We start from the raw sequence: 23,396 nt of genomic DNA, 5'->3' as shown, positions 1-23,396 counted from the left end.
CGACAACTTGACCAGCCAAAGATAAAGTAGGTATCACTTAAAATTTTACATTACTGAAGAATACACTGGTAGCCTACAAACACATTAAATCATATTTATAGCAATTAACTCCTAAAAGAGCAAGATAAATTAAGTGCATAAAACAACCACAACAGTGTAACAACATGCGGAATGAAATTCACAATATAAAATAGTAACTTGCAATGGAAAAAATAAAAGCCATTGTTGGTTGTTACCATACAATTCACTGCTCGTGACCTAACATGCCAGAATTTGTCTTAACACCACAAGTTATTAAAATGCAACAAGTATTCATAACAGACACGCTGGAAAATAATTTACCACAATTTATATTTTTTTGTCACAATGTGTGCACAGTACAATGCTGGATGTCAATTCAGGTAAATACAGTACCAAAACTAAACTTGAGATCTCCACTACATGAAGTATTTTTTTTTCATAACATGGTATTTAAAAAGTCTGGCTGCGTGCGTGGCTCCTAAGTGTAGTAATGTGGCTTCTTGACAGTGATGCCGTACTCTGCCAGCGCTGGCGTCAGGTCCTCCATGGTCAGCACGTAGCGGCGGTCCTTGCCCTTGGTCTTGGCGTTCTGGGAGACGCCGCGCGTCTTGCAGTGCTGCAGCGCGTCGTTGGCCACGTCCGACAGGAACTTCTGGGCGGCCAGCGAGATGAGGCGGATGCTGGGAAACCAACACAATTCGAGCTCCTGTCACTGTGCTTGTACTGCGCACTAACCCTGTTGAATAAATCACCAGAATGTGTTGAATGATTATAGTTAAATAAGTAGAGGTGGGGCGGGAATGGCACTTTTACTTTGGGACGGTAATTCGGACGGGAAAGATATTGGACTCTGGGGATCAAGAGTAACAGCACTGAAATTATGTCACTTAACTTTGTATACAAAAAAAAAAGCCATACTTCCCGCTATATTTTAAACTTTTTTATTTGGCCTTGTAATTAAATGTTGGAAATCCTTATTGTAGTGTAAAGGGCCTAGTTTTATATTCCTGCAACATTAAAAATAATAATTGTAATACATACTCCCTACAAGGTCAAAATTAATGCACATAAAAAAGTTTTAAGTTAAAAAAACAGGTTGTCTGTAAAGTCGGTTTACGGATGATAGTTTAACGTGACAACATCATAACAAAACATTGATGAAATGATTGCATACTTTTATGAATAAAATTGAATCATTTTTATTTTAATAATAAAAGAATAAATACTTGAAATTATACTAGTAATCAGATTTTTAAAACGCAAGAATAATTAACCTTTATTGCCGAAATTGTTGTTGTAATAAGCAATGAAAACCACATTAACTTTTCACTTCACTATATAAACAGTTGACGAAACAGTTGACGTGTAGATGACTTGTAATTAATTTTAATAACTGGCATTTAGCTATAAAGTTTAAATATAATTATGAACAAGTTTTCATATAAATTAACTGTAATCAAATATCTATCATCAATTATATGAATCACCATAATTTTTTAGTCAATTGTAACATACCCTATTATTACTGCACACGCCGACAGCGTAACGGAACACAGCGCAACGGTACAATGAGCGTAATGGGACACAGCGTAGCGGAACAATGTGCGTAATGGGACACTTTTTCGTGTGTGCAGCCGGCGTTCATCGATTTATTAGACGTCATGTCAAAAAAATATATTTACTATTAAAATGTGCATATTATTAAGTCTGGCATAAACCATCCACATTAATAGTCCAATTGATTCTAAGTTCACAAAAAAATATTGACACTAGGAAAAATGAGTAACATAATGGGAATAAAAACAAACCTTTCATGCCCTATTCTACTTCAAATTTTTCTGAAGAAATACTAATTCTTCAACATGTTAACTTGTTATTTGCCTCCTGTTGTTGAACCATATTCAGATTTCAGTTTTCAGAATCGTAAAAGTGCAATGCATTTTGTTATTATGTCATTTCTTGAATAATTTCTAAATAAGTGCAGTAGTAACACCTGTTGAGACTCAAACAGTAATTATGGCCTAAATATTTGAAAACAAGATGGCGATTTTGGTTTATCTGTTAAAAACGGAGTTGGTATCATTCTGAATGTCACGCGTTTGGCAACATGTTAATAACTGTTCTCGTGAAGTTAATTAAAAATATGTTTGATCACATTGAGTACTTTATTTAGTCAGAGTTTTTATTTTTGACAGTTTATAAACAAGTGTTGAATTTACATTTCACAGATAGATCCATGAGTGTGTGTTTTTTTTTTTTGTGATATCTCTGTGCTTTGTCTGGTCAATCACGTGCATATTGCTGTTGTTACTTGATGTAGATGGTGACGTAAACATGAGCACATAATGTTTTTATAACATAAAAATTAGTTTATCGGCCGTAGGTTTTTAGCATTAAAAAAATTGGTTTACTGAGTTATTATCTTGAAGAGAAAAATTATTTTCCCGAAGTTCAGGAATGGTCTCTCCCGACTTTTATCCTGAATTTTGGTATCCCATCCATCTCTATTAATAAAGCCCTAACACACCATGTGGTAACATTAAGGTACATACAGAGGCGGATCCAGAGGAGTGTAACTATAAATAACTTAGTCTATATCTAATATCTACACTCACTTTAGTATCTATTTTATTGGGGAGGAAGTATTCAGACTTCCAGTGCCCCTCCCAGAAGTCAATCCTGTATCCGCCCCTGGGTAAGCACCACACTCCTTCCAAGAACCCAGTTCAATCATTCAGAGAGGAAGACTCGCAGAATAAGCTCAAATAAGCGACAAGATAAATAAATGAATCAACTTTGAGCATGGGAAACAAAATTGTGGTGTAAAATTTCCACTGTAAAAAAAAATACTGTAAAGAAAGTTGTCACTTTATTTGTGTGACGTCCCAACGTTTCAACCAAAATTTTCTCCTTGAAAATAAATTGGGGTGGGGACTACACAGGGAACACAGGTAATTTTACCACCCATGTGCTGCATCTGGAACTTATGCAGTAGTTTAACTTCCCCTCCCTCAAGTAGCAGTTCCTGGGGAGGGGGGGGGGGCAGCTAAAGGGCTAAAGGCCACCCCACCCCCCTTTCCAAAGTATCTGGGTCCACCCCGACTCTCAGATTAAAATTGATATTATCCTACTTTCTTAGTACTAAAATACCTACAGTACAATTTTCATCACTTAAGCTTCCTTTATCCTTTTTTTTTTTTTTCTGTACTAAGGCCCTCAGCTGGATCAAGGCCCTCACATACCAAAATACTGGATCTACTACTGTGCTCCCTCCAACCATGCACTGAAAAAATAGATAACTGTTGCCACAGCAGAGGTCCCAACTAGCATACCTGCCATTCTGTCCCATGTGCACAGTTTTCCTGGGAGCCAGCCCTCTCCCCCAAATAAAGCTGAAGATTATTCTATTTTTAGCTGTTTACTTTCTTTCACAGTCATTTTAGGGTCAGCCGGTTATCAGTGGTTAGGGGGGAAGTGTGTTTCTAGGGCTGTATTACTGTACCCAAGCAACTATTTTTAATACCTACTACTACTACTACTACTTTATTTTTATTTTCAAAAATGATAAAAAAAAATAGGTGGAACCTGTACATGAGTAAATATGGTAGATCACCGCAAGATCAATGGGCTCAGTGCAGCCAAAAACATCACAGCTAATAACAAATTTCACATATCAGGTTTTTAAATTAGGGTATCCCAAGGAAAAAAAAAAGTGTTATCACACTTAGTAGCTTAGTCTCATATTTGATTTCAAATGAATATGATGGACCCGAAAAGTATTAAAAACCAAAGTTATTAAAATATGGTAACAAAAAACCCCAACTAATAGTACCCACTGCAGAAAAAAATTATTTAACAATTTATGCATTTTATATGTTAATTAAACTTATATATATACAGGAGTTTATTTTTGTGTTTCTTACACAAACAGGATGGCCACTCTTCTGGGATAATAAAATTCCTGGTTTTTTCCAGGGTGGTTTTTATCAATATTTGCATACAATTTGCATTTTTGTTACACAAAGCACACACAATATGATGTTTTATTGGCGTTAAACAATAGACAACTTAACTATATGCTTAAAAATTAAATCAATGAACTTGCTTAAAACAAAACCTACCACCAACAAAAAAATTTATAATCTCACATCACCAAAATTACTTGACACCAAACGCACGTGTTTTGCCCCTCTTGCATGGCTGGCTAATGCTGTTCTTCCCATGCTACCGATATTGATTTTTTTATTTTTTTATTTTTTTATTTTTTTTATTTGTATTTGTGACATGCCCACCGACAGCTAAAACACTTTTTAACATTACACAAATTGCAAATGGCGTTTGTCCTGCACTTTGGATCTCTTTCTCCACCCATTCAAACTCTTCCGTATATTTGTCATTGTATGTGGTGACCGAACTCTTTGACATTTTGATAGTCTGCGCAAATTAAATGTTGGATTAAAAAATTCAAAACAACGTCCCGCACAACTAAACTTTTAAAAAAACTCAAGAAAAGTATCCGTGAAACCGTGACGCAACAACATGAGCGCAAAGTAAAAAAAAAATTATACATACAAAACTAGTGCTACCAACATGCCGTGCTAGAAATTACTACCACCCTACAACAACATTTTCAGCCAAAATGCTGTTGCTTTTGAATACGGAAACATAATAAGTATGTAAGTCTGAATTGTTAACAGTTTCTTACGTACTACAAAAGTTTTTAAATGCAATATGAACAAATTAACTTTCACAAAATATAGCTCACGAGCATACTGTCGTGCTTCGACGGGTGGTGAACGTGCTCACGTTAAAGTTTCTCCATCATAGGCTTTTAACAGCCGTATGTTATTGCGATCGCTACTTCATAAAAAAAAATTCCTGGTTCTAATAAAAATTCCAGGTTGATTCCAGGTATTCCTGGTTTTTTTTTAAAGAAATCCTGGCTATTTCCCGTATTTCCCGATTTCCTGGTTGGCTGGCCACCCTGACAAATCTACAGTTTTACTCCAAACTCAGTACAATATTGCAAACTTGACCATCGAAACAACCATAAGATAGCAGAAAACTACCACATTCTCGAAAAGCAGGATTTCAGTACTTCTTGATAAAATTCTAAATATTGCATTGATATCACTTTCTTCATCTCCTGGCAACATATAATCAAATATAACCTTGTTCAGTACTGCTGAAAATTTTAAATTGTTAGGTCCTGTTACAATACACTGGCAGGTTCCCTCTTAAAAATAATAAAAATTCTTGGCTAAAATAGGAAAAATTCCTGACTCCAATAAATTAAACCCGAAAAACACAAACTATAACAAATCTAGAATTATAAACAAACATTATTAAAAATATATGAAAAGTTACCAAACATAGTTGGTTCATCTATTGAAATGAGTGTTTTCTGCATAGTCAAAATTGTTTACCAATTGCTAAAAGTAGGATTATATGGTGAATAGGGTAGCTATAAAACCAGAATATTACTCAAATAGAAGTTGAATACACCACATAACATCAAATCATGGTAAAACATAAAATAAAACAATATTCATTCAAATTGTATCAATTTAGCTATTAAAATATAAATTAGTCATCTGTTTATTATCTTTGTACATTTAGTTTGGATTCAATTTTGATTTATATCAAGTATTATTTTGCTATGCTTTATTATTTTATTTTTAATATGTAATGTTAAATTTAAGAAATGTATATTTTTATGTGGTTAAGTGTTAGGAAAGGCATATAGCCTTAACTTCGCCACCAATAAAGTCATAAAATACATAAATAAATCTTTAGTGTAGAATTTAATTTATAATTATTTAAGTACAGTAACATCCGTAGGTACATGACCGATTCCACCGTTATACTTAAATGCATTCTAGTTTCTAGACTCTCCTTAGGGGAATAATTGACGCCACAGACTAAATGATAAAATGTTAACTAACCCGAAAGTGTTTCAGGAGAGACAAATTAGTTAACTATCACCCATTCTTGTTTAATCTCGTCCACTCTTGCTCACTGAATTGAGTTAGTAATAGGCATATGCATTCTTTCTACCTTGCTTATGCACTAGCATACTTATTCAATCACATACTTATGTACTTGCATACATACTTGCCTACTTAGGTATTCACATAATTGTGCACACTCATGCTCGCCCACTCGCATATTTCAACACTTCCTTATACCTCTATCTGTGAAGTTTAACCTCAACATTTGTGTCTGCCACGAGCGAAAAAAAAGTTGCTTACATTCTTGGGTCGGATGTATCCAAGCCAGAAGACTGCAGATAGTAGGAGATCACACCATCCGGGATCTGAGGGAAGAGGAAAGAAAATAACAAATACGCCATCACTTTGTGTACAACACACTAAAAACACTTATAACATTTTCAGGGCTTCACCACAGCACAACATATATCATACTACATTCCAACAGCATTATGTGAGGCCAATTTCACACAGTTAATTCCAGCTAATATGAGCATTTGAATTCTCGCAAGATGGTCTCCTTCATTCAGAAGGCTTTAAATTATGAAAATTTTTGTGCTAATATTTTGTCTGCTGGAGCAGGTGAAAGATAAACTGTGTCCAAATAGAATTGTGTGGCTGAGGACAGAAGAAAATACCAATTTGTTGAGATAAGGATAAATGCACCATAAGTGAAGCTCTCATAAATTTCTACAATAGTATTAGGAAGCACGAATTTAAAATAAGCACTGTTTATAAACCATCAACCAAGTTAAATGTAGAGCAGCTTACTGAAGGCGTATAATCTTCAAGTTGCAGCAGAAAATCAGATAAGGACTGAGCACTGGGCTTGACGTCAGCATCGTTCGCTGATGCAGAAGCTTCACCGTTGCCGTTATTCGCAGCAGACGAATCTCCTTCCATCTCGTTGGTGACAACCATGCTGCACATTTAACCATACTAACCATCAAAGTCAGCACTTTTTAAACTTTATCTCATGAATTAAGTATGCTCGTATTTGTGGAAAAAAAATTCTAATAATGGTATTTCTGATTACATTAAAAAATAGGTTGTCTGTAAAGTCGATTTACGGACGATAGTTTAATGTGTGGTCATAACAAAACATTGATGAAATGATTGCATACTTTTATGAATAAAATGGAATCATTTTTATTTTAATAATACAAGAATAAATACTTGAAATTATACTAGTAATCAGATTTTTAAAATGCAAGAAAAATTAACCTTTTTGGCCGAAATTGTTGTTGTAATAAGCAATGAAAACCATATTAACTTTTCACTTCACTTTATAAACAGTCGACGAAACAGTACAATTGTAGATGACTTGTAATTAATTTTAAAACCTGGCATTTAGCTATAAAGTTTGAATATAATTATGAACAAGTTTTCATATAAATAAACTGTAATCAAATATCTATCATCAATTATATGAATCACCATAATTTTTTAGTCAATTGTAACATAACCTATTATTACTGCACTCGCCGACAGCGTAACGGAACACAGCGTAACGGAACAATAAGCGTAACGGAACAATGTGCGTAAGGGGGTCACTTTTTTGTGCGTGCAGCCGGCGTTCTTCGATTTATTAGACGTCATGTCAAAAATAATTATGAATAGCTTAAAATTTTAAGATTGTTAGTTTAGATTGACTACATTAAAAAAACATTGTAAAATCAGTCAATAAGGTTAGGTGAGTATACGAGTTGCAGCTTTTAAGTAAAAATAATAATATAATATTTCATTTAGGACCCTGAAAACAGCATTTGAAAATTCTGACTTGTATCTGAGAAACTATAGTTTACAGGTTAAATTAGGTAGGCTATGCAATGAGACAGCTGTCACCATGTTGCCACTTTAGAACGTAGTCGAGAATATTTTAAATGAGAAATATCCTTGATCCTGTTGTTGTTGCTACCCTACTGTTTACTTGATACTATTGGTGACCTAATTCTGTGGTTTTTCAAAAATAATTAAAAATAGGCAATTTAAATTTCAGTATGTTAGGGCCAGCCGTTTACCATTTTGAATGAATATTGAAGAATACTGAACAATATTCACTTCAAATGGAAAACAATTAGGGTGGAATACGCAAATCCGGTGAACTACCGACCAGTCACCCTGACGTCCTGTGTAGGAAAAAGTAATGGAGAGGCTGGTGTGCAGGTGTGTGGTGGGAGTAGTAAATGACCTAAGTTGGATGGACTATGGTCAGCATGGATTCAGGAGAGAGTTCTCATGTGAAACACAGATGGCGGAGTTGCTGGAAGATCTGGGAGAAGCAGATAGATGCAATTTTCATATTTTTGAAAAGGTATTCGATAAGATACAGCATAAGAAACTAATGGAGAAGGTAGAGATGCTGGTAGAGGTTGGATAGTAGACTTTCTGCAGGATAGAAGACAGTTGGGAAAGGTCTGAAGAGGGGGAAGTGACGTCCGGAGTGCCACATGGAAGTGTTATGGGTCCCCCTGTTGTTCACAATAATGATGAACAATATTGGAGATGGAGGCCGGGTTGAGAGTACATATTTGAGGATGATTGCGTAGTGTATGAGGTGGAGGGGGAAGGGGTATATCTATGCACGGTGACATGAGCAGACTGGAACAATGGACAGAGGAGAATGGGTTGTCACTGAATGTTAAAAAGATAAAGGTGGTGAGAATCAATTGGAAGAGGAAGGCAATGAGGGAAGTGTATAGCTAGAAGGGGCAGGTGATAAAGGAGGCAGACGATTATAAGTACCTAGGGGTGACCCTGCAAAATAACTTGGGATGGGCAAAACAGGTTCAGTGGTGATGAGCAAGGGGAGGAGAGCACAAGGATTGCTTAGCAAGACCCCAAAGGGAGCAGGGAGGAGGGTAAGGGAAAATGCATACTCCAAATTGTCAGGCCAGTATTGGAGTATGTGAATGTGATCTCGGACCCCTATCTTGTGGCGGAGGTAAGGAAGCTGGAGAAGGTGCCGCGTTGAGCAGGGAAGTGGGTGATGAGTATGTGGAGAAAAAAGGGCACGAGGTAAAATGCATAAGCTGACATAAATGATAAGGAGTTGGGGTGGAGAGCATTACAAGGGAGGAGAAGGGTGGAAAAGTTAGTCAGACTGCATAAGGTGATAAAGGGAGAAGGGGGGTTGATGGCAGTAAGGAACTAGGGTGCACAGAGATGGCTAAAAAGGGCGGAAAGATCACGGGTGAAAGCTCCAGAGGAAATGGAGGCGAACTGAAAGTGTTTCCTTGGGAGGACAAGGCGGAATGGAATGGGCTGGAAGAAGGAATGCTCTAAGTGAGAGATGCAAGGGATCTGAGAAGAAGACTAAAAATAAAGGGGGGAGGGGGAAATGAGTGAAAGGGGAGGACTCCTGGCCACTGGGTGAAAGCAAAAACCTTGGCCACAACCGTAATTTGCTGTTATTAAAAATGCCTGTCTCTTAGAAAAGTATCAACTATGCTATATGCCTGAGGATCTTTGTAAAACCACAGTATCAAGCTGAAGCTAGCATCATGAAAACAATAACGTGGCGACAACAATCAGGCATATCTCTAATTAAAAACAGTCGCGGCTACGCTAATAAGGAACAACATTGCGGCGGCTGCGAACTGTTAAATCGTATAAACGGTTAGTTAGGTTAGCTTCATTTATAATAGTGAAGCTGTTATTTTAGTAAAATTTTGAATTAAATGTTTTTTTGCGACTGGGAATTCGCCAATCTCTGGGCAGCCCTCACATTAAAATTGTTTTTACTTAAAATGTGATTAAAACGTATCATTTTAATTCATAATCTAAAGTACTCTTTCCTTATTATCACTTTTTTTTTTTTTTTTTTTTAAATAATGGAAGTAGTTCACAGCTCCACGTTTTTATAGGAAAATAATTATTGACCACATCGGTCCTATATAGTAAAGAAGAGGTAATAAGCTCTTACACTAGGCAACACTTCAAAAGTAAAACATTATATATTATGACTTTTAAGCTCACCTTTAAATGCAATTAGTATTCACGAATATGTTTCTACAATAGGTAAATATTCCCAAATATTTACAATAATAACAAAACCGTTGCATCCATAGAAAGAGTATTTTAGTATAAGGCAGGCACTACGTAAGGACAGCCATAGAGCCTACACGTTCCTTGATCTAAACAATTTCACTTCCCTTGGGGCCGTATTCCAAGACACAAATATAAAAGTTAAGGTGTTGAATTTGCAATACCTATCCCGAACCGTATTCCAAGTGCATGACAGGACACGGCCAGTCCCTTATTTTTAGGGCACTAATTTTTGGTGTCCTATCTGTTGCCAATTTGATCAATAACTGTATATATATATTTTCCCTTTATAATGAACTTTAACGGAACTTTTACAATTACAATTTCCCCAATTTCCCCCATCCCCACCAAATATCTAAAAAAACAGCATTGTTTATTCTTGTACAACCAAAATTAAATATTTTATTTCACATTATATTTCCATAGTTTAAAAAAATAAGTAAAAATTACGATGGATTCCACGAAGTACAACTGTTTATAGCCTCGCACAAGTCCTCGTTTATTAAAACGGCTGCCGATCTGATACCTTACAGCAGTTCAGTTAGGACACGTTTTGGAATATGACCCGAGAGTTAGGGTACGGCAGTTGCCCAACAAGGTACTGCAAATTCGCTACCTTACTCAAATGTATTGGAATACCACCCTAATATCACACAATGAACATGCCACGGCAGTCTCGCAGGATGCAGTTACGAGTGTTCTGAAGACAGCCAGTAACGAAAGTCTTAGGGTGGCTCAGTGAGTGTGACCTTAAATAACACTTACTTGTGATTGCAGCTGGCAGGTGTATGCGCGGCGGTTTATCGAAAGTGGAAAGCTGGAGTCGGTCAGTGCCATATGTAGCGTTATCAACGATGCGATACGGTGCGGAACGATCGGGATAAGCCCGGGCCCGCAAAATACATGCAGAGTCGATGTGAGCAGCTATGAAATAAAAGAAAAGGTTTAGGTATAAAATGACTGCAGAATGTCCGATCGGTGAAACAAGGCGAAAGGCTGCTCATGGACACACGTCTTGACCCTGCGCGGAATGGTTGGAGACTGTAAATTTATTAACATATTGTCTTCCTGTGAACTGTATTAGTGGGATTTCTCCTAATCCGACTTGGTCATTGTCACGGACACTTTAATTAATCGCAGTGGCCACGGTGAATGTTATGGAGGTTCGTTGTCTGCTACGTGCGTGCGGCGTTCGCACAGACCTGCTACGACGCACTTATTTAATGACTGGTATTTAATAATTTGTCCTAATGTCGATTCCCTTAATTGTTTTATGGGTTCGAGCCCCTGGGCTTCCGTGCACTTAAGTTTCTTTATGTATATTGGGGTCACGCCCGAGGCGCTCGCCTGACTCATTCCCATTTGGCTGGGGTTCACTCCGAAAATCGGATCGGGTATTAGCGGTGCGGGGCACGGGTTTAGAGGCCATGGTCAGTACGAATTCAAACGCACAGCCCCCCCCCCCCCCCAAACCAATGGAAGCCCGTCCCCGCCGAGTGTTCCTAATCCCACGGCTCGATGACCCCCTAGAGAAGACGGCACCCTTTGTGGCGTGATCCCGTGGCCCGTGGCGTTTTGACGCAGGCGGGCGCCGCTTTGGTCGCTGCGGTGGCAGCTGGGCCAGGAGGCAGCGCCCCGGCACGTGAAATGGTGGCGCTGGCGGGCGCTGCCTAGGTCGCTGCTGGGGCAGCTGGGACGGAAGGCGGCGCCACGGTGCATGAAGTGGTGGCGCTGGCAGGCGCCGCCTCGGTCGCTGATGGGGAAGCTAGGCCGGAAAGCGGCGCCGCTGCGCGTGAAATGTTGGTGCTGGTGGGTGCCGCCTTGGTCCCTGCTGGGGCAGCTGGGCCAGAGGGGGGGGCGCCTCGCTGCGTGAAGTGGTGGTGCTGGCAGACCTCGTCTCGGTCGCTGCTGAGGCAGCTGGGTGGGTAGGTGGCACTGCAGCGCGTGAAGAGGTGGTGCTAGCAGATGCCACCTCAGTTGCTGCTGGGGCAGCTGGCCTGGGGGGTGGCGCCGCGGTGCATGAAGTGGTGGTGCTGGCGGGCGCTGTCTAGTTTGATGCTGGGGCAGCTGGGCCTGGAGGCAGCGCCATGGCACGTGAAGTGTGGTTGCATCGCGACGAGACTGCCCAGGACGTACCCGGCCAGATGGGCCGGAGGTCGACGCTCTTGTCGGGGTCGCCCTCGCAGGCTACTCCCCTCGGGACTCGTCGGACGTGGCCCCCTGTAGGGCTGGCTTTCTCGCTCGGGTATCAGCGCCGGGCTGGGTGAGATCCCCCCAAGATGGTGTCGAGTACACATTCCCTCAACCTCGCTGGACTGTGCCGAGTCCTTAGCAGATGGACGGTCTCTTCTTAGCGCGGGTGCGTGATGGTGTCGTAGAAAGTGTCCTCGGTGAGGGAGGCTGCGTGTCCCCAACCGCCTCTTGTCAGGCTCTGGGGCGGCTCCGCCTCGGCCTCATTTGGGTCGGAGATGATTGGCTCCGTACTAGGGAGTGCTCTGGCAGGGATCCTCTGTTTCCTCCCCCGTGACCTCCATTACTCGGCACCGGGCATGGCTGGGCTGGCCCCTTCTCCGCTGGTGTGGCGTGGTGTATGTTCCCACGGATCCTTTTGCCTCGGGGAGGGGAGGCTCGCTCTCTGGGGCATCCCCCTGTGTCGGGGCTGCTATAAAGCAGGGGGCCTCACGGGGGTCAAGTGGGGTGTCCGTTTCCGGTCCTCCATCGGCGAGGTGTTCCTGCTCTTCCGGAGCGGCGTCCTCGGCTGTTTCTTGCGGTTGCCTGAGTCCTCCGGGAGGGTGCGCAGCAGGAGTGTCTGGCCCGTTGGTCGGGTTCGGTCGGGAGTGGTTCCCCGGGAATCGCCGCCACTCGCAGGTGGTCTCGGTGGATTTTCTGTACGCGGCGGCCGCCTAGGTCCACCATGTTGGACGTTGTCCCTAGGCACCGTGTCACGGTGTAGGGGCCTTCCCAGGGGGGGGAGTCCGGCGCAGTAGTTGCGTGGCACTGCCGACAGGGGGTGTGCCCGGGCTTACACACTGTCGCCGGCACACAGTTATGCTGGTGATTGTGCAGTCTGTGGTGTTATGTCTTGGCTGTAGTGCGCTTGTCGTGCTCGGACTGCATCGTGTTCATGGGTGCGCCGTTGGTCGCGATCCTCCTGGTGCTCTCCCAGGTGTGGAATTCCGTGGGTGGCCAACTCGCCGGGTAGCGGCAGGTTGCGCCCCAGGGTCATTTCCACGAGATTCATCGCAGTGGCCTCATTCACGGGCCATCGGATGCAGAACAGTGCGTCGGCGATGTGGTGGTACCACTAAGTGTGGTCCTCCCCCAGGTGTAGCTGCAGTTGGACCTTCAGGTCTTGGTTCCTGCGGTAATTTTTAATTAAATAATATGAGAAATGTTATACATTGTTTTTGCAGAATTGGAAACACTAATTACAAAATGACCAACTTCCGAATTAGCACGATTACATTCGTGGCATGGCTTCAAGTACTCTGCAGTTCACAGCATGTTTTCGCAAGAATCTGTCTCCTAGTGGTGCATGACAACTTGACACTCGGCCAGTTTGTTATCAACCTTCATCAGGGCTAAGAGCATTTCGCTCTGCGATAGTTGTTACTCGTCCCATTATTGTGATAACACTGATTTTGTCTGTGGTTGGTTTTATTCTGATGCCAGATCAGTCTGCTTATCTGTTGTGCGCAGTTTGTGTTTGCTTTGTTCAGGTGTCACTACGACGTGTCCACGGTTGATACAACGGTGACTTCTTGTTTGGCGACTGTCGCTCTGCTTCGCGAACATTCGCATTGGTCCGACTTTGCATGTCCAAATGATCGTAAGCCAAAGTTTGCTCTCGGAAATCAGAGATATTTTCAAAGATTCTGACCGTAAGATGCAGCTGATAACGCATTGGAATTTGTCATAAATTCATAGCTATAAATTCTTCATCATTCAGAGCTATGTCCAAGTAATGTGTTCGCTCGAATATGTCACTGAGGTGAGCCTCTAGTGACCAGCTACGCTTTGGTTCGAATTTTTCGCTGAGCAGCTGTGCTTGTATGTTGCCTTGTATTTCCATACTCCAGTGTTGGTGTAGGAATAGTTGGCAATACTGATAGTATGCTGCCTTGGTATACTCCCCACCAGTAATATGCGGTACTTTTGAAACATAAACTTTGTGCTGGAAATTAGGTGTTTCGGCATGTTTTTGACGTGACAACGTCTAATAAATCGATGAACGCCAATTACACGCACGAAAAAGTGTCCGGTAAGGCACATTGTCCCAGTACGATGTGTCCCCGTACGCTCATTGTACGCTTGCTCCGCATCTATCTCTCTTCCACTCGATTGGAACAACCATCGATTTGAATTTTCAATGATGTTTTCGTCGTTTGAATTATTTTTATGTAATTTAACGATCGTCCACCGATTTTCAGCACAATCGGTATGGTTATTTAAAAGTAATGTTGAATTATCAAATATGTTTTTGTACGTACAATGGTGTTTTACAGTTACACATAATAATTCAAATTGCACCCAGGATCTTTAGCACAATGTTTTAAAAAATATTGTAGGACATTTTAATAAGTTTGATGTATTTGGGATGCGAATTTGTTAGAAAATCGTATTATAAAAACGAAATAATATTATTCGCGTATGGTACTGCCATCTACTGTAACGGACGCGAACCGAACGAATAACGCTATCAATCAACTACACGTGAACTGTTTCGTCGACTGTTTATAAAGTGAAGTGAAAAGTTAATATGGTTTTCATTTCTTATTACAACAATTACGGCAATAAAGGTTAATTATTCTTGCATTTTAAAAATCTGATTACTAGTATAATTTCAAGTATTTATTCTTTTATTATTAAAATAAAAATGATTCAATTTTATTCATAAAAGTATGCAATCATTTTATCAATGTTTTGTTATGATGTTGTCACGTTAAACTATCGTCCGTAAACCAACTTTACAGGCAACCAATTTTTTTTAATTTTTATTATAAATTTTAATTATTTTTGTAAATTTTATATTTTATATAATTTGGTTACAAAAGGGTGATTTACACTCTGTTAGGCTGGTGTACTCTACTTATTTAAACTTTGCTGCAGTGGCACGAGGCACATTATCTCAGGGGCCAATCTGATATTTTGCATGTCTAAAGATGTCGTTAGCAGCCCAGATGACATTTCTCCCGCTTGCAATCACATCTGTGGTCTGTAACATTATTTCCCTGCATGACTAAATCTGCACACATCAGCTCTGGACGAGTTGTTACCACTTCCCAGAGACCAGCTTACAACAGCTCTTCCCATCACGCATACGTCTTAGGTTCACTCATAGAAAGTCACGTTAGGATGATCTTTCCCAGCCTCGTTGCGTTTTTTATCCACCCTCACCCCCCAGTCCCCTCCCCATGGTTCTCAGAATTTAGCCCTGACACGAACTCGCCAGGCAGTGGCCTACTTCAAGGACGATTTGCCACAGAAAAAATATGTGCAAATATGGACCACACACAACATCTAGCGGCAGAAATAGTAACTTCTTCACTTGTAACCAGCTAGTGGAGCCTACGCCCACAACGCCTGGTGACGACATTGCTAATCTTCCTCTTTCTTTCCCCTGTAGGCCGCCAGAGAGCAGCACTGACTGTGCCATTAGCCCCAGGCTGTAGTAGACACCTCGGGCGAGTCGATCTCTATTTGTTTCAGTCACCCCTCAACAGGTACCGCTAAAATTGGCCAGTGCTACCAACTACGATATTTCGAAGTCAGAGTTTTTTGTGATTCACACGCGGAGAACTTCGGAACCTTTCGGTCCGGACGCCAAAGTCCCCCCAACCCCTTGAATGAGTTATTCATTTTAATTAAGAGATGCGGCTCATCCGGGGACACTTCGCGTCGCGATTCCAAATGGACTGTTTTAGATTATCGGCGGATCGGCGAGACACACAACAAGACTTCTGTCCGGCCGTAACTGACGATGTAGTCAATTAGACAAGGAATTCTATCCTTATAAATTCTTTAAGTAGTTTAGTCCATCTGTACAGTACACAGGATAGAAGTTATTTTTTTAAATATACATATATTTTTTTAATTATGGAAACGCCCGCGACTCCCGTGTTTCCGCGATCTTCAGATCCGGACGCGCTATGCTTCAGACCCTAGAAGTCAACTTCCCTGTCTGGTGAGTTACTATCAGCTTTATTCTCCGACCTTCCCTTATCTTTTTGCGGGAATTTTCTGTCCAGTTTGCTAACTGTCTGTGTACCAGTTCTGATCATGTTTGATGTGCATTTTCGCACACTTCCTCTCCAACAAACAAGTGCCCTGACACCATGTTGACTGCTGAACTCCGACCAGCGAATATCAGACCTCCGGTCCTACTGTATTTATGAACCTTTTGGAACAACATTTAAATTTTTACGTTCGAAGAAATAAGAACTATATAAAACTTTCGTTCTGGACTTTCACCATTTGAATTGGGATTGTTTATGCCGCTTTGTATTATTTTTAAATTTAATTGAGTTTGTTTATTTATGTTAAGTAAAAACTTTAATAATTAATTTAGGGCTGGCCCATATATTTTTAACATAAGCGAGAGCTCTTTTAATTATGTAGTTGGAATCATACTTTAACACATTTTATACCTCTTATTCTTTTGTCTCTTTCAACTGTTATAAGTTTAATCAATTAAATAAATATGGAGTAATTATATTCAGATAGAATCACACCTTGTTTCTGTTCATTCCTCATGACCTTGTGAAACTAAAAGATCCACTGTTGCAGCAGTGTGTAATGTCGTTGGTAATATTTATGTTTTTAATCTGATTTACCTACACTGCCTCAACGTAACAAAAATGGTAATATTAGTGAGATAACTTTCTATCTGATTTGGTTTGATTTATGAGCAAAGCTGTAACAACTTAAACAAAGTATTTGCTCTGCTTCTGTAAGATTAAAGCACTTAGCATACTCATCTAATGACTTTAAAAAAATTTGCTAGGGTTTTCGTTTGTTTTGCAGAAAATGTTGGTATCTCTTCGGCCCAATGACGCGAAGGATGATTAAGCATAGTGGCTGCGTCTGAAACTAGTATCGGCTGTCCGTTTGCCGTGGTTTTTATGACGTGTTACGTGCTTGACGACTGGTTGTCTGTGTGCAACGGTGAAGCCGGAATTTGATGTTCAGGTTGTTGTGTTGCCGGTGATTCCAGTACGCGCGCGTTAGTAACGATTAGACACATCCTGTGTACACAACTCTCCAAACGCTTTTTTTTATTATATAAAGTTTTAAATTCTTGTGTAGTGTTGGTCTCGGGTTGCTGTAGAGTTTGCTGTACGTGCGAAACATATTTTTAAACCAGTCGTGGTTTGCATAATTTTTTCCTGGGCCACACGCCTAGCTGTGTCCTGACTGCGGTCTCTGCATTCTCTATGGATTGCTGCATGCATTCCATCTGAATTTCGATGAAACTAACTTTCGTGGTGACTGATTCGTGAAAGTTTTGTGCATCTTTGCATACGTTATGTATTTGTGCAGTGAAGTGTTGTTTAACCGCAGAGATTTTATTGTCTACTCTTTGATAACACTTCCGCTTGCTTTTGATTTAGTCTTTCAATTATTTTTGCGTTTGGACATGCTAATTAATCTGAAATACTTTTATTTTGTTTGGCCTGTTGTCGTGACAAGTCCTCCGAAAGGCCACGCGACAACTCCACCACTTCAGCTTTTTGACGTGCTAATTCATCTGAAATACAGTTTGTATGCAATGTTAGCGACGCGTTTAGCAGTGTGGAAAATGTGTTAAAAACATGCATGAAATCATCCATTGTAATGACATTCGTTCCCGTCTGTGATGTGTTTGCTTCTGCGTTGGAAATGTTTTCTTCCTCTTTGGAACATGGAAACTTTTCCACATCATCAATGGCGCTTGCCTGAACAATAACTATATCAATATTTTCCTTATGAGTCACGTAACTAACGGGCGATAAAACCTCGCTATCTGAGTTATCACTAATTTCTGCTGAATTGTGTTCATATTCCTCTTTTCCATCTGCGGCCTTGCTTTTGCGACGTAAAAAGTACGTACCTTCATTGCCGGGCATAGCTGCTTGTGTGTGTGTGAGTATGTGTGTGTGTGTGAGAGTGTGATTGTGTGAGTGAGTGTAAGTGTTTGAGTGTGTGAATGTGAGTGTGAATGTGTGAGTGTGAGAGTGTGTGAGAAAGTGTGTGTTTGTTAAGTTGTGTGAGTGTGTGAGAGTGTGTGTGCGCGAGAGTTTGTGTGACTGTGAGAGTGGTGTGTGAGTGTTGTGTGAGTGTGTGTGAGTGTAAGCCTAAAGTTACTATTTTTGGTAAAAGTATTGTTTTTATATACACGTAACACAACTACTTAGTAGTCTGTGGATTTCAGAATCAGGTACGTACATCTGTGGATGAGGGATAGTAGGAATCACAACACACCCTTTCCAAATCACCAAGAAATCCTTAATGAACTATACAAAACTATCATTTACGCCAACAAAAGGAAATAAATTGAAAGGAAATACATTGTAAGTAAAATAGTGGGCAAAGTTGTTCTATCTTTGCTCCCCACCCACACCTCCTTCTCCTTTCCCAGAACAAATACAGTTCTGTGTATGCTTCTGGTCAGAAACTACCTTGGCATGGTTACAACCAACACATCCTTGATAGTATCTTGAAGTATGCTAATCTGTCAGCAAAAAAAAAAAAAAAAACATCCAATTCCCAAATTTTCACTGTTAATTAGAGATAATGCCCAATGTGATTACAAATGGGCATGGAAGATAAATAACTCGATTTGAAGTATTTATAACAATTTATTGAGTGGAAAGACGAAATGTTTTGATGTAATATTTGTTATGTAAAAAGAAAAGAATTTACATAACTAAACACTGTTGATAAGTTCGTTAACACTGTCACAAAATTTAGAAATATCTACTTAATTGTTAGATTCACATTAATAAAAGTAAAAAAAAAATGTTATGTAGGAAAAAGTGGTAAAAATTCTCTTTCACATAGGTATATAAGATTAAACTTTGTTGTTAATGTCGTGATTATGTGGTAAACGATGCTTGCTGTTTTAATTTAGTACACACAACGATAATTAGTGATATAGGTAACATTGAATTATTATCGTAAATTGTATATGAATAAAAAAAACAATTTCCACAAGACCTGACATAATTAGTGTGTATTGTGATATTCGAGTTTTTTGTGTCCATGATTTTTCTAATTACTAAAGTAAAACAGCAACAATAATTAACCATAGAACCTATAAACATAATATCATACGATAATATCAGGATCAAGACATAAAATTAAATACGCGATATTAAACAATTACCGCTTGTTTTAATAGGCCTACTGGGGAAACTCACCAAAAAACAATAAGTAAACACATCGAGTACTGTATCTCTAGAGACTTGTTTCATATGTGATTGCAAAAAACAGTGCATTTCTCCAGATGTTAGAGATTCGATAAGTCACGAGCAAAGATAGTATGTACCATTAATGTTTTTGCTTCTGTAAATTGCACATCTTTGATTTACATTTCTAAATTGCGTCTGGCGATTTTTTTTTCTGCATAAATATAGTGTAAGTATTGCCAGAAGTTTTTTTTCTGAATAAAAAATGTATATTTTTTGCATCCTAGCCAACTTACAGTTATTTCAGAGCAGACCCAGAAGAAACTCCACCGGACATTTAAATGGTCTGGCATCGCCCACGATGTTAGAGACTATCGAGGAACTGCTAAAACTGCCAGCAATAAAGGCAGATCGGGTCGATGGAGTGAAGCAGCAACAACCTCACTGGCTGTGTGAGCCCTTTCATACCATTTGCTCTGGACATAATCGGCCTATACCTGCGCACTTCCAGGGGAAAGCACTTCCTTGTAGTCATTACGTACATTTATAATCGGGGTGACGAGGCTTTTCCAGGATCTGTTTTTTCTTGAAAAAAGGGGGAGGGGACGACAACAGTTGGGGCCCTATTAGAGGGTAATATCTTTCCATGTTATAATTTATTACGTATTTTGCTCAAAGACAATGAGTACCAGTTCGGGGATAGATGCTGGTATACAGACTGCTGCCGATGGGGCATCACTCACCACACAACACCAAACCACCCACCACCCATGTGCTAACCCCACGGAGTGGAGGAACCTTGACATAAAAATGCAAATTTATCTCAACCTTTGGGACGACCACTCTAAGTGGGCTGTCCACACCTTCAAACTGCTAAATGCTTAAGAAGGTGCATGAACGCTGTTATTGGCTACTCACCTGCTGAATTTCTGGAGGGACAAAACCTAGCCCTTTCTGGGGAATGCCAGGTGACTGCGGTCTCCACCAAAGATATACTGAAGGAGAAGATACAAACAGATATCGAGGCACTGCAGGAGCAGGCCAGATGGCAGCAGGGGCAATTTCTTAAGGCTAAGATACTCCAGACCACCCAACAACACTCTCCCAGAGAACCCAGCCATTGGGTATATTTTAAGTAGCACCACCTCTCAGCAGGTGCCTGAATCTTTTGTGCCTGACTGGCTCCTAAGTAGTCGCATCCTCGACATATCACCTGGAAAACTGTACCCTCTTCCTGTGCAGTATGCACACCAAGTGGCTGCCCTGTCAAAGTACACAGAGACAATCTGTGCTTGGTGACCGACATTTCAGATCAGAAACTGACACCAGAGGGTCTAATTTCTGGCTGGAACATCAGCTCTGAGTCCTATGAAAATCGTAACATAAAAACATGCCAAGCTCAGCAAACGAGCCCCCTACTCGCCCCACCTGTGAAAGCAGTGATAAATGAGTGAAGAGAATTTCCCCAAACTAGACCTTTCCAATCCAGTGAACACTACACTCGCCCCACCTGTCAACATAGAGACAGATGAGGGTAGCCACAGCTCACCAAGATCAACCCCACCGACCTCAAAGAGCACTAAAATCAACCCTTCTATGGAGGTACTGGGATGGTAACAAATCATTTGGCACCCAAATGACGAAGGGGCAGAATCCGAGATTCACGAGCCAGATGAGTTATGGTGACCGCTAGACATGAGTCTAAGTGATTCGACTATTTAAGTAACAGTAGAGGAATCAGACTCAGAGGTGAAGGTACCAGGAGAATAAGAGATGGTATCACCACCGCATGCAATGGACTCTGACTCGGGTACTAGAGCAACCAGGAGTCAGGGATGGCTAGTGTAGGTGAGTCACCGGAGTGCGACAGTCATGGAGAATTGGAAGCAATGTCCACATGTGCCACAAGTTCGTGAGCTGAGCTTTCCATACCTCCACCCAACGACAGGTCTGCAAGAACCACTATCACTCCCGCACAAGTCCATTCGACACAGATACACAGGGCTCCAGTTTACCTGTAAGATTACCAATTGTAAAATCCCATGTCACTACCAAACGACATGCCCGTGGTAACAGCAGTCACCTCCTATGTATGTGGTTCGACCCGAATATGCAGAGCACCAGGTCACTTGAGTGACTACGAGTGGGGCAGCTCCCGAACTCCAGCCGACTCTGTAGCATCATGTAATCTTTACAATACTTATCTTCATTTATAGAGTCAATATTAGATGATAAATAAATGTATTTAATTAACTGAGCTATCCTAGTGTGGTCACACCACAATATAAAGCAGTACATTGGCCCAGAACCCATGCTCCTAATCGAAGACCCAGTGCGACGACCCGGTGCGCCGATCCAGTGTGTGTTTCAATGCCGCCATACTGATATGTGATGCCGTCCCTGATACCTGTCCTGAAATTATGCTAATTAAATACGTGAAAGGAAATTTGGTCTGAAGAGCGGGGTTCTTTGCCTCGTGGCTGCAGGCAGGGACGTGTTTCCAAAGGGCCCCCCGGGCTGTTAAGGCCACACAGGATGCCGTACTTATGAAAATAACACACGTGGATTTAACTGATTTATTACTGAAGCACACGTTACAAAACTTGACTTCGCTTAGGCACTTTCACGTGACTGGCCGTATCATCGTCGACCTCCACTCTGCCCACATGTCCCTCAAATGGCGGTATTGTATAACGTTGACGTCACTCCCGCTGCCTGTTTTAGCTGTTAATTAATTATTAGCATTGTGAAATATCTCAGGGGTTTTAACGGGGGTTCGGCCTCGTGGCTGCAGGCAGGAGCGCGTCTCGTTTCGAAAATTACCTGGGCTGTTCAGGCCACCCAGGATGCCTTGTAAATGAATAATCAACGAGTTACAGGACACTGCACTTTATTCAGTATTGATACACTCATTCGTCCCGATACTGGCCGCGTCCGTTGTCGGACCGCTATGACACGCGTATCTCTATACGTGACGGTTTGCGCGACCAAGATGGATTGCAAAGTTATATCGACAAACTGAAACAGTGGGTTCTGGTTCCTGTGAAAGGTTTAGCAAGTGAATGAAACTGGTACTGCCCCAACTTAGGCGGGCTGGTACAAATGTAGAAAAGTTCCTATGTTCAGGATGGTTTGCAGTCTAGCCTGCTGCGAATTATTAACGTTTCAGTAATTACGTGGACACGCCAACTGGTGACGTACACGCAAAAGTCCCTTACAAATGAAAGTTAGTCAATTAAAATACACGTTACACTTTGCACTACAAAAACGGAGAAAGTTACAAGACGAAAGTTAGTCAGTGTTATTCTCAACACTTATTATTGAGGATCTACGACGATAACGATTAATTGGCTATTCAGCCGAAAATTGCGTACCACTACTATGCGGTCCTTAAACTGGACATGGAATTACGTATGAAAAATAAAGTTCCCCGATGGGAGGAATTTAATAAATCAAGAGTCGCACGAAATAACGTGCGACTGGGTTGGGGTCGGCGCCGAGTTGATTAAAAGATCTACAAAAATTACACTATTGCTGAAATGTTGAAGAGATGCTAAAGTTGATGACCCGACGTTCGCGGAGCGCCCAACCCCTTCGAGTTCCAGACGGTAACTGAGCGCGAGACCGCCCTGCGGCCTCGCGCCTAACCACGTGAAACGCGGGAAAACCAACCCGGCCAGTTTTGGACTTAAAGACAAGTTACAAAATATATGCTTATAAAACAATTAGACATAATTTCCCTTACATGAATCCTCTTTTAAATTGTTATTAATTTAGTTGTTTAAATTTGACAAATAATTATATATAATTAGTTAGGCGCATTGCCACACCCGGCCGGGCGCTGACGTAGCTCTGGTGTTCGTCGCGGCGCACTTTCACACACTCACGCTCGGGCGTGTTCGATGCACTTAGGGGCAAGTGTTGTTGTGGCATAACGACCTTTGCGGACCAG

General features: G+C 40.9%; 1 protein-coding gene across 1 annotated transcript; it reads right to left on the bottom strand.

The window, feature by feature from the left end:
• Positions 1 to 334: 334 nt before the first annotated feature.
• Positions 335 to 10,124, bottom strand: LOC134531732 (transcription initiation factor TFIID subunit 10-like). Its single transcript, XM_063367576.1, has 4 exons — positions 9,990 to 10,124; positions 6,783 to 6,933; positions 6,273 to 6,337; positions 335 to 701 (listed from the first exon to the last, which is right to left on the bottom strand). The coding sequence occupies exons 2-4, from the start codon at positions 6,930 to 6,932 to the stop codon at positions 500 to 502; spliced, it is 417 nt and encodes a 138-aa protein (XP_063223646.1). The 5' UTR covers position 6,933; positions 9,990 to 10,124; the 3' UTR covers positions 335 to 499.
• Positions 10,125 to 23,396: the final 13,272 nt, after the last annotated feature.

Source organism: Bacillus rossius, chromosome 5, assembly GCF_032445375.1.
Source record: "Bacillus rossius redtenbacheri isolate Brsri chromosome 5, Brsri_v3, whole genome shotgun sequence".
Classification (NCBI taxonomy): Eukaryota; Metazoa; Arthropoda; class Insecta; order Phasmatodea; family Bacillidae; genus Bacillus; species Bacillus rossius.
This window is presented reverse-complemented; position numbering and strand designations above follow the sequence as displayed.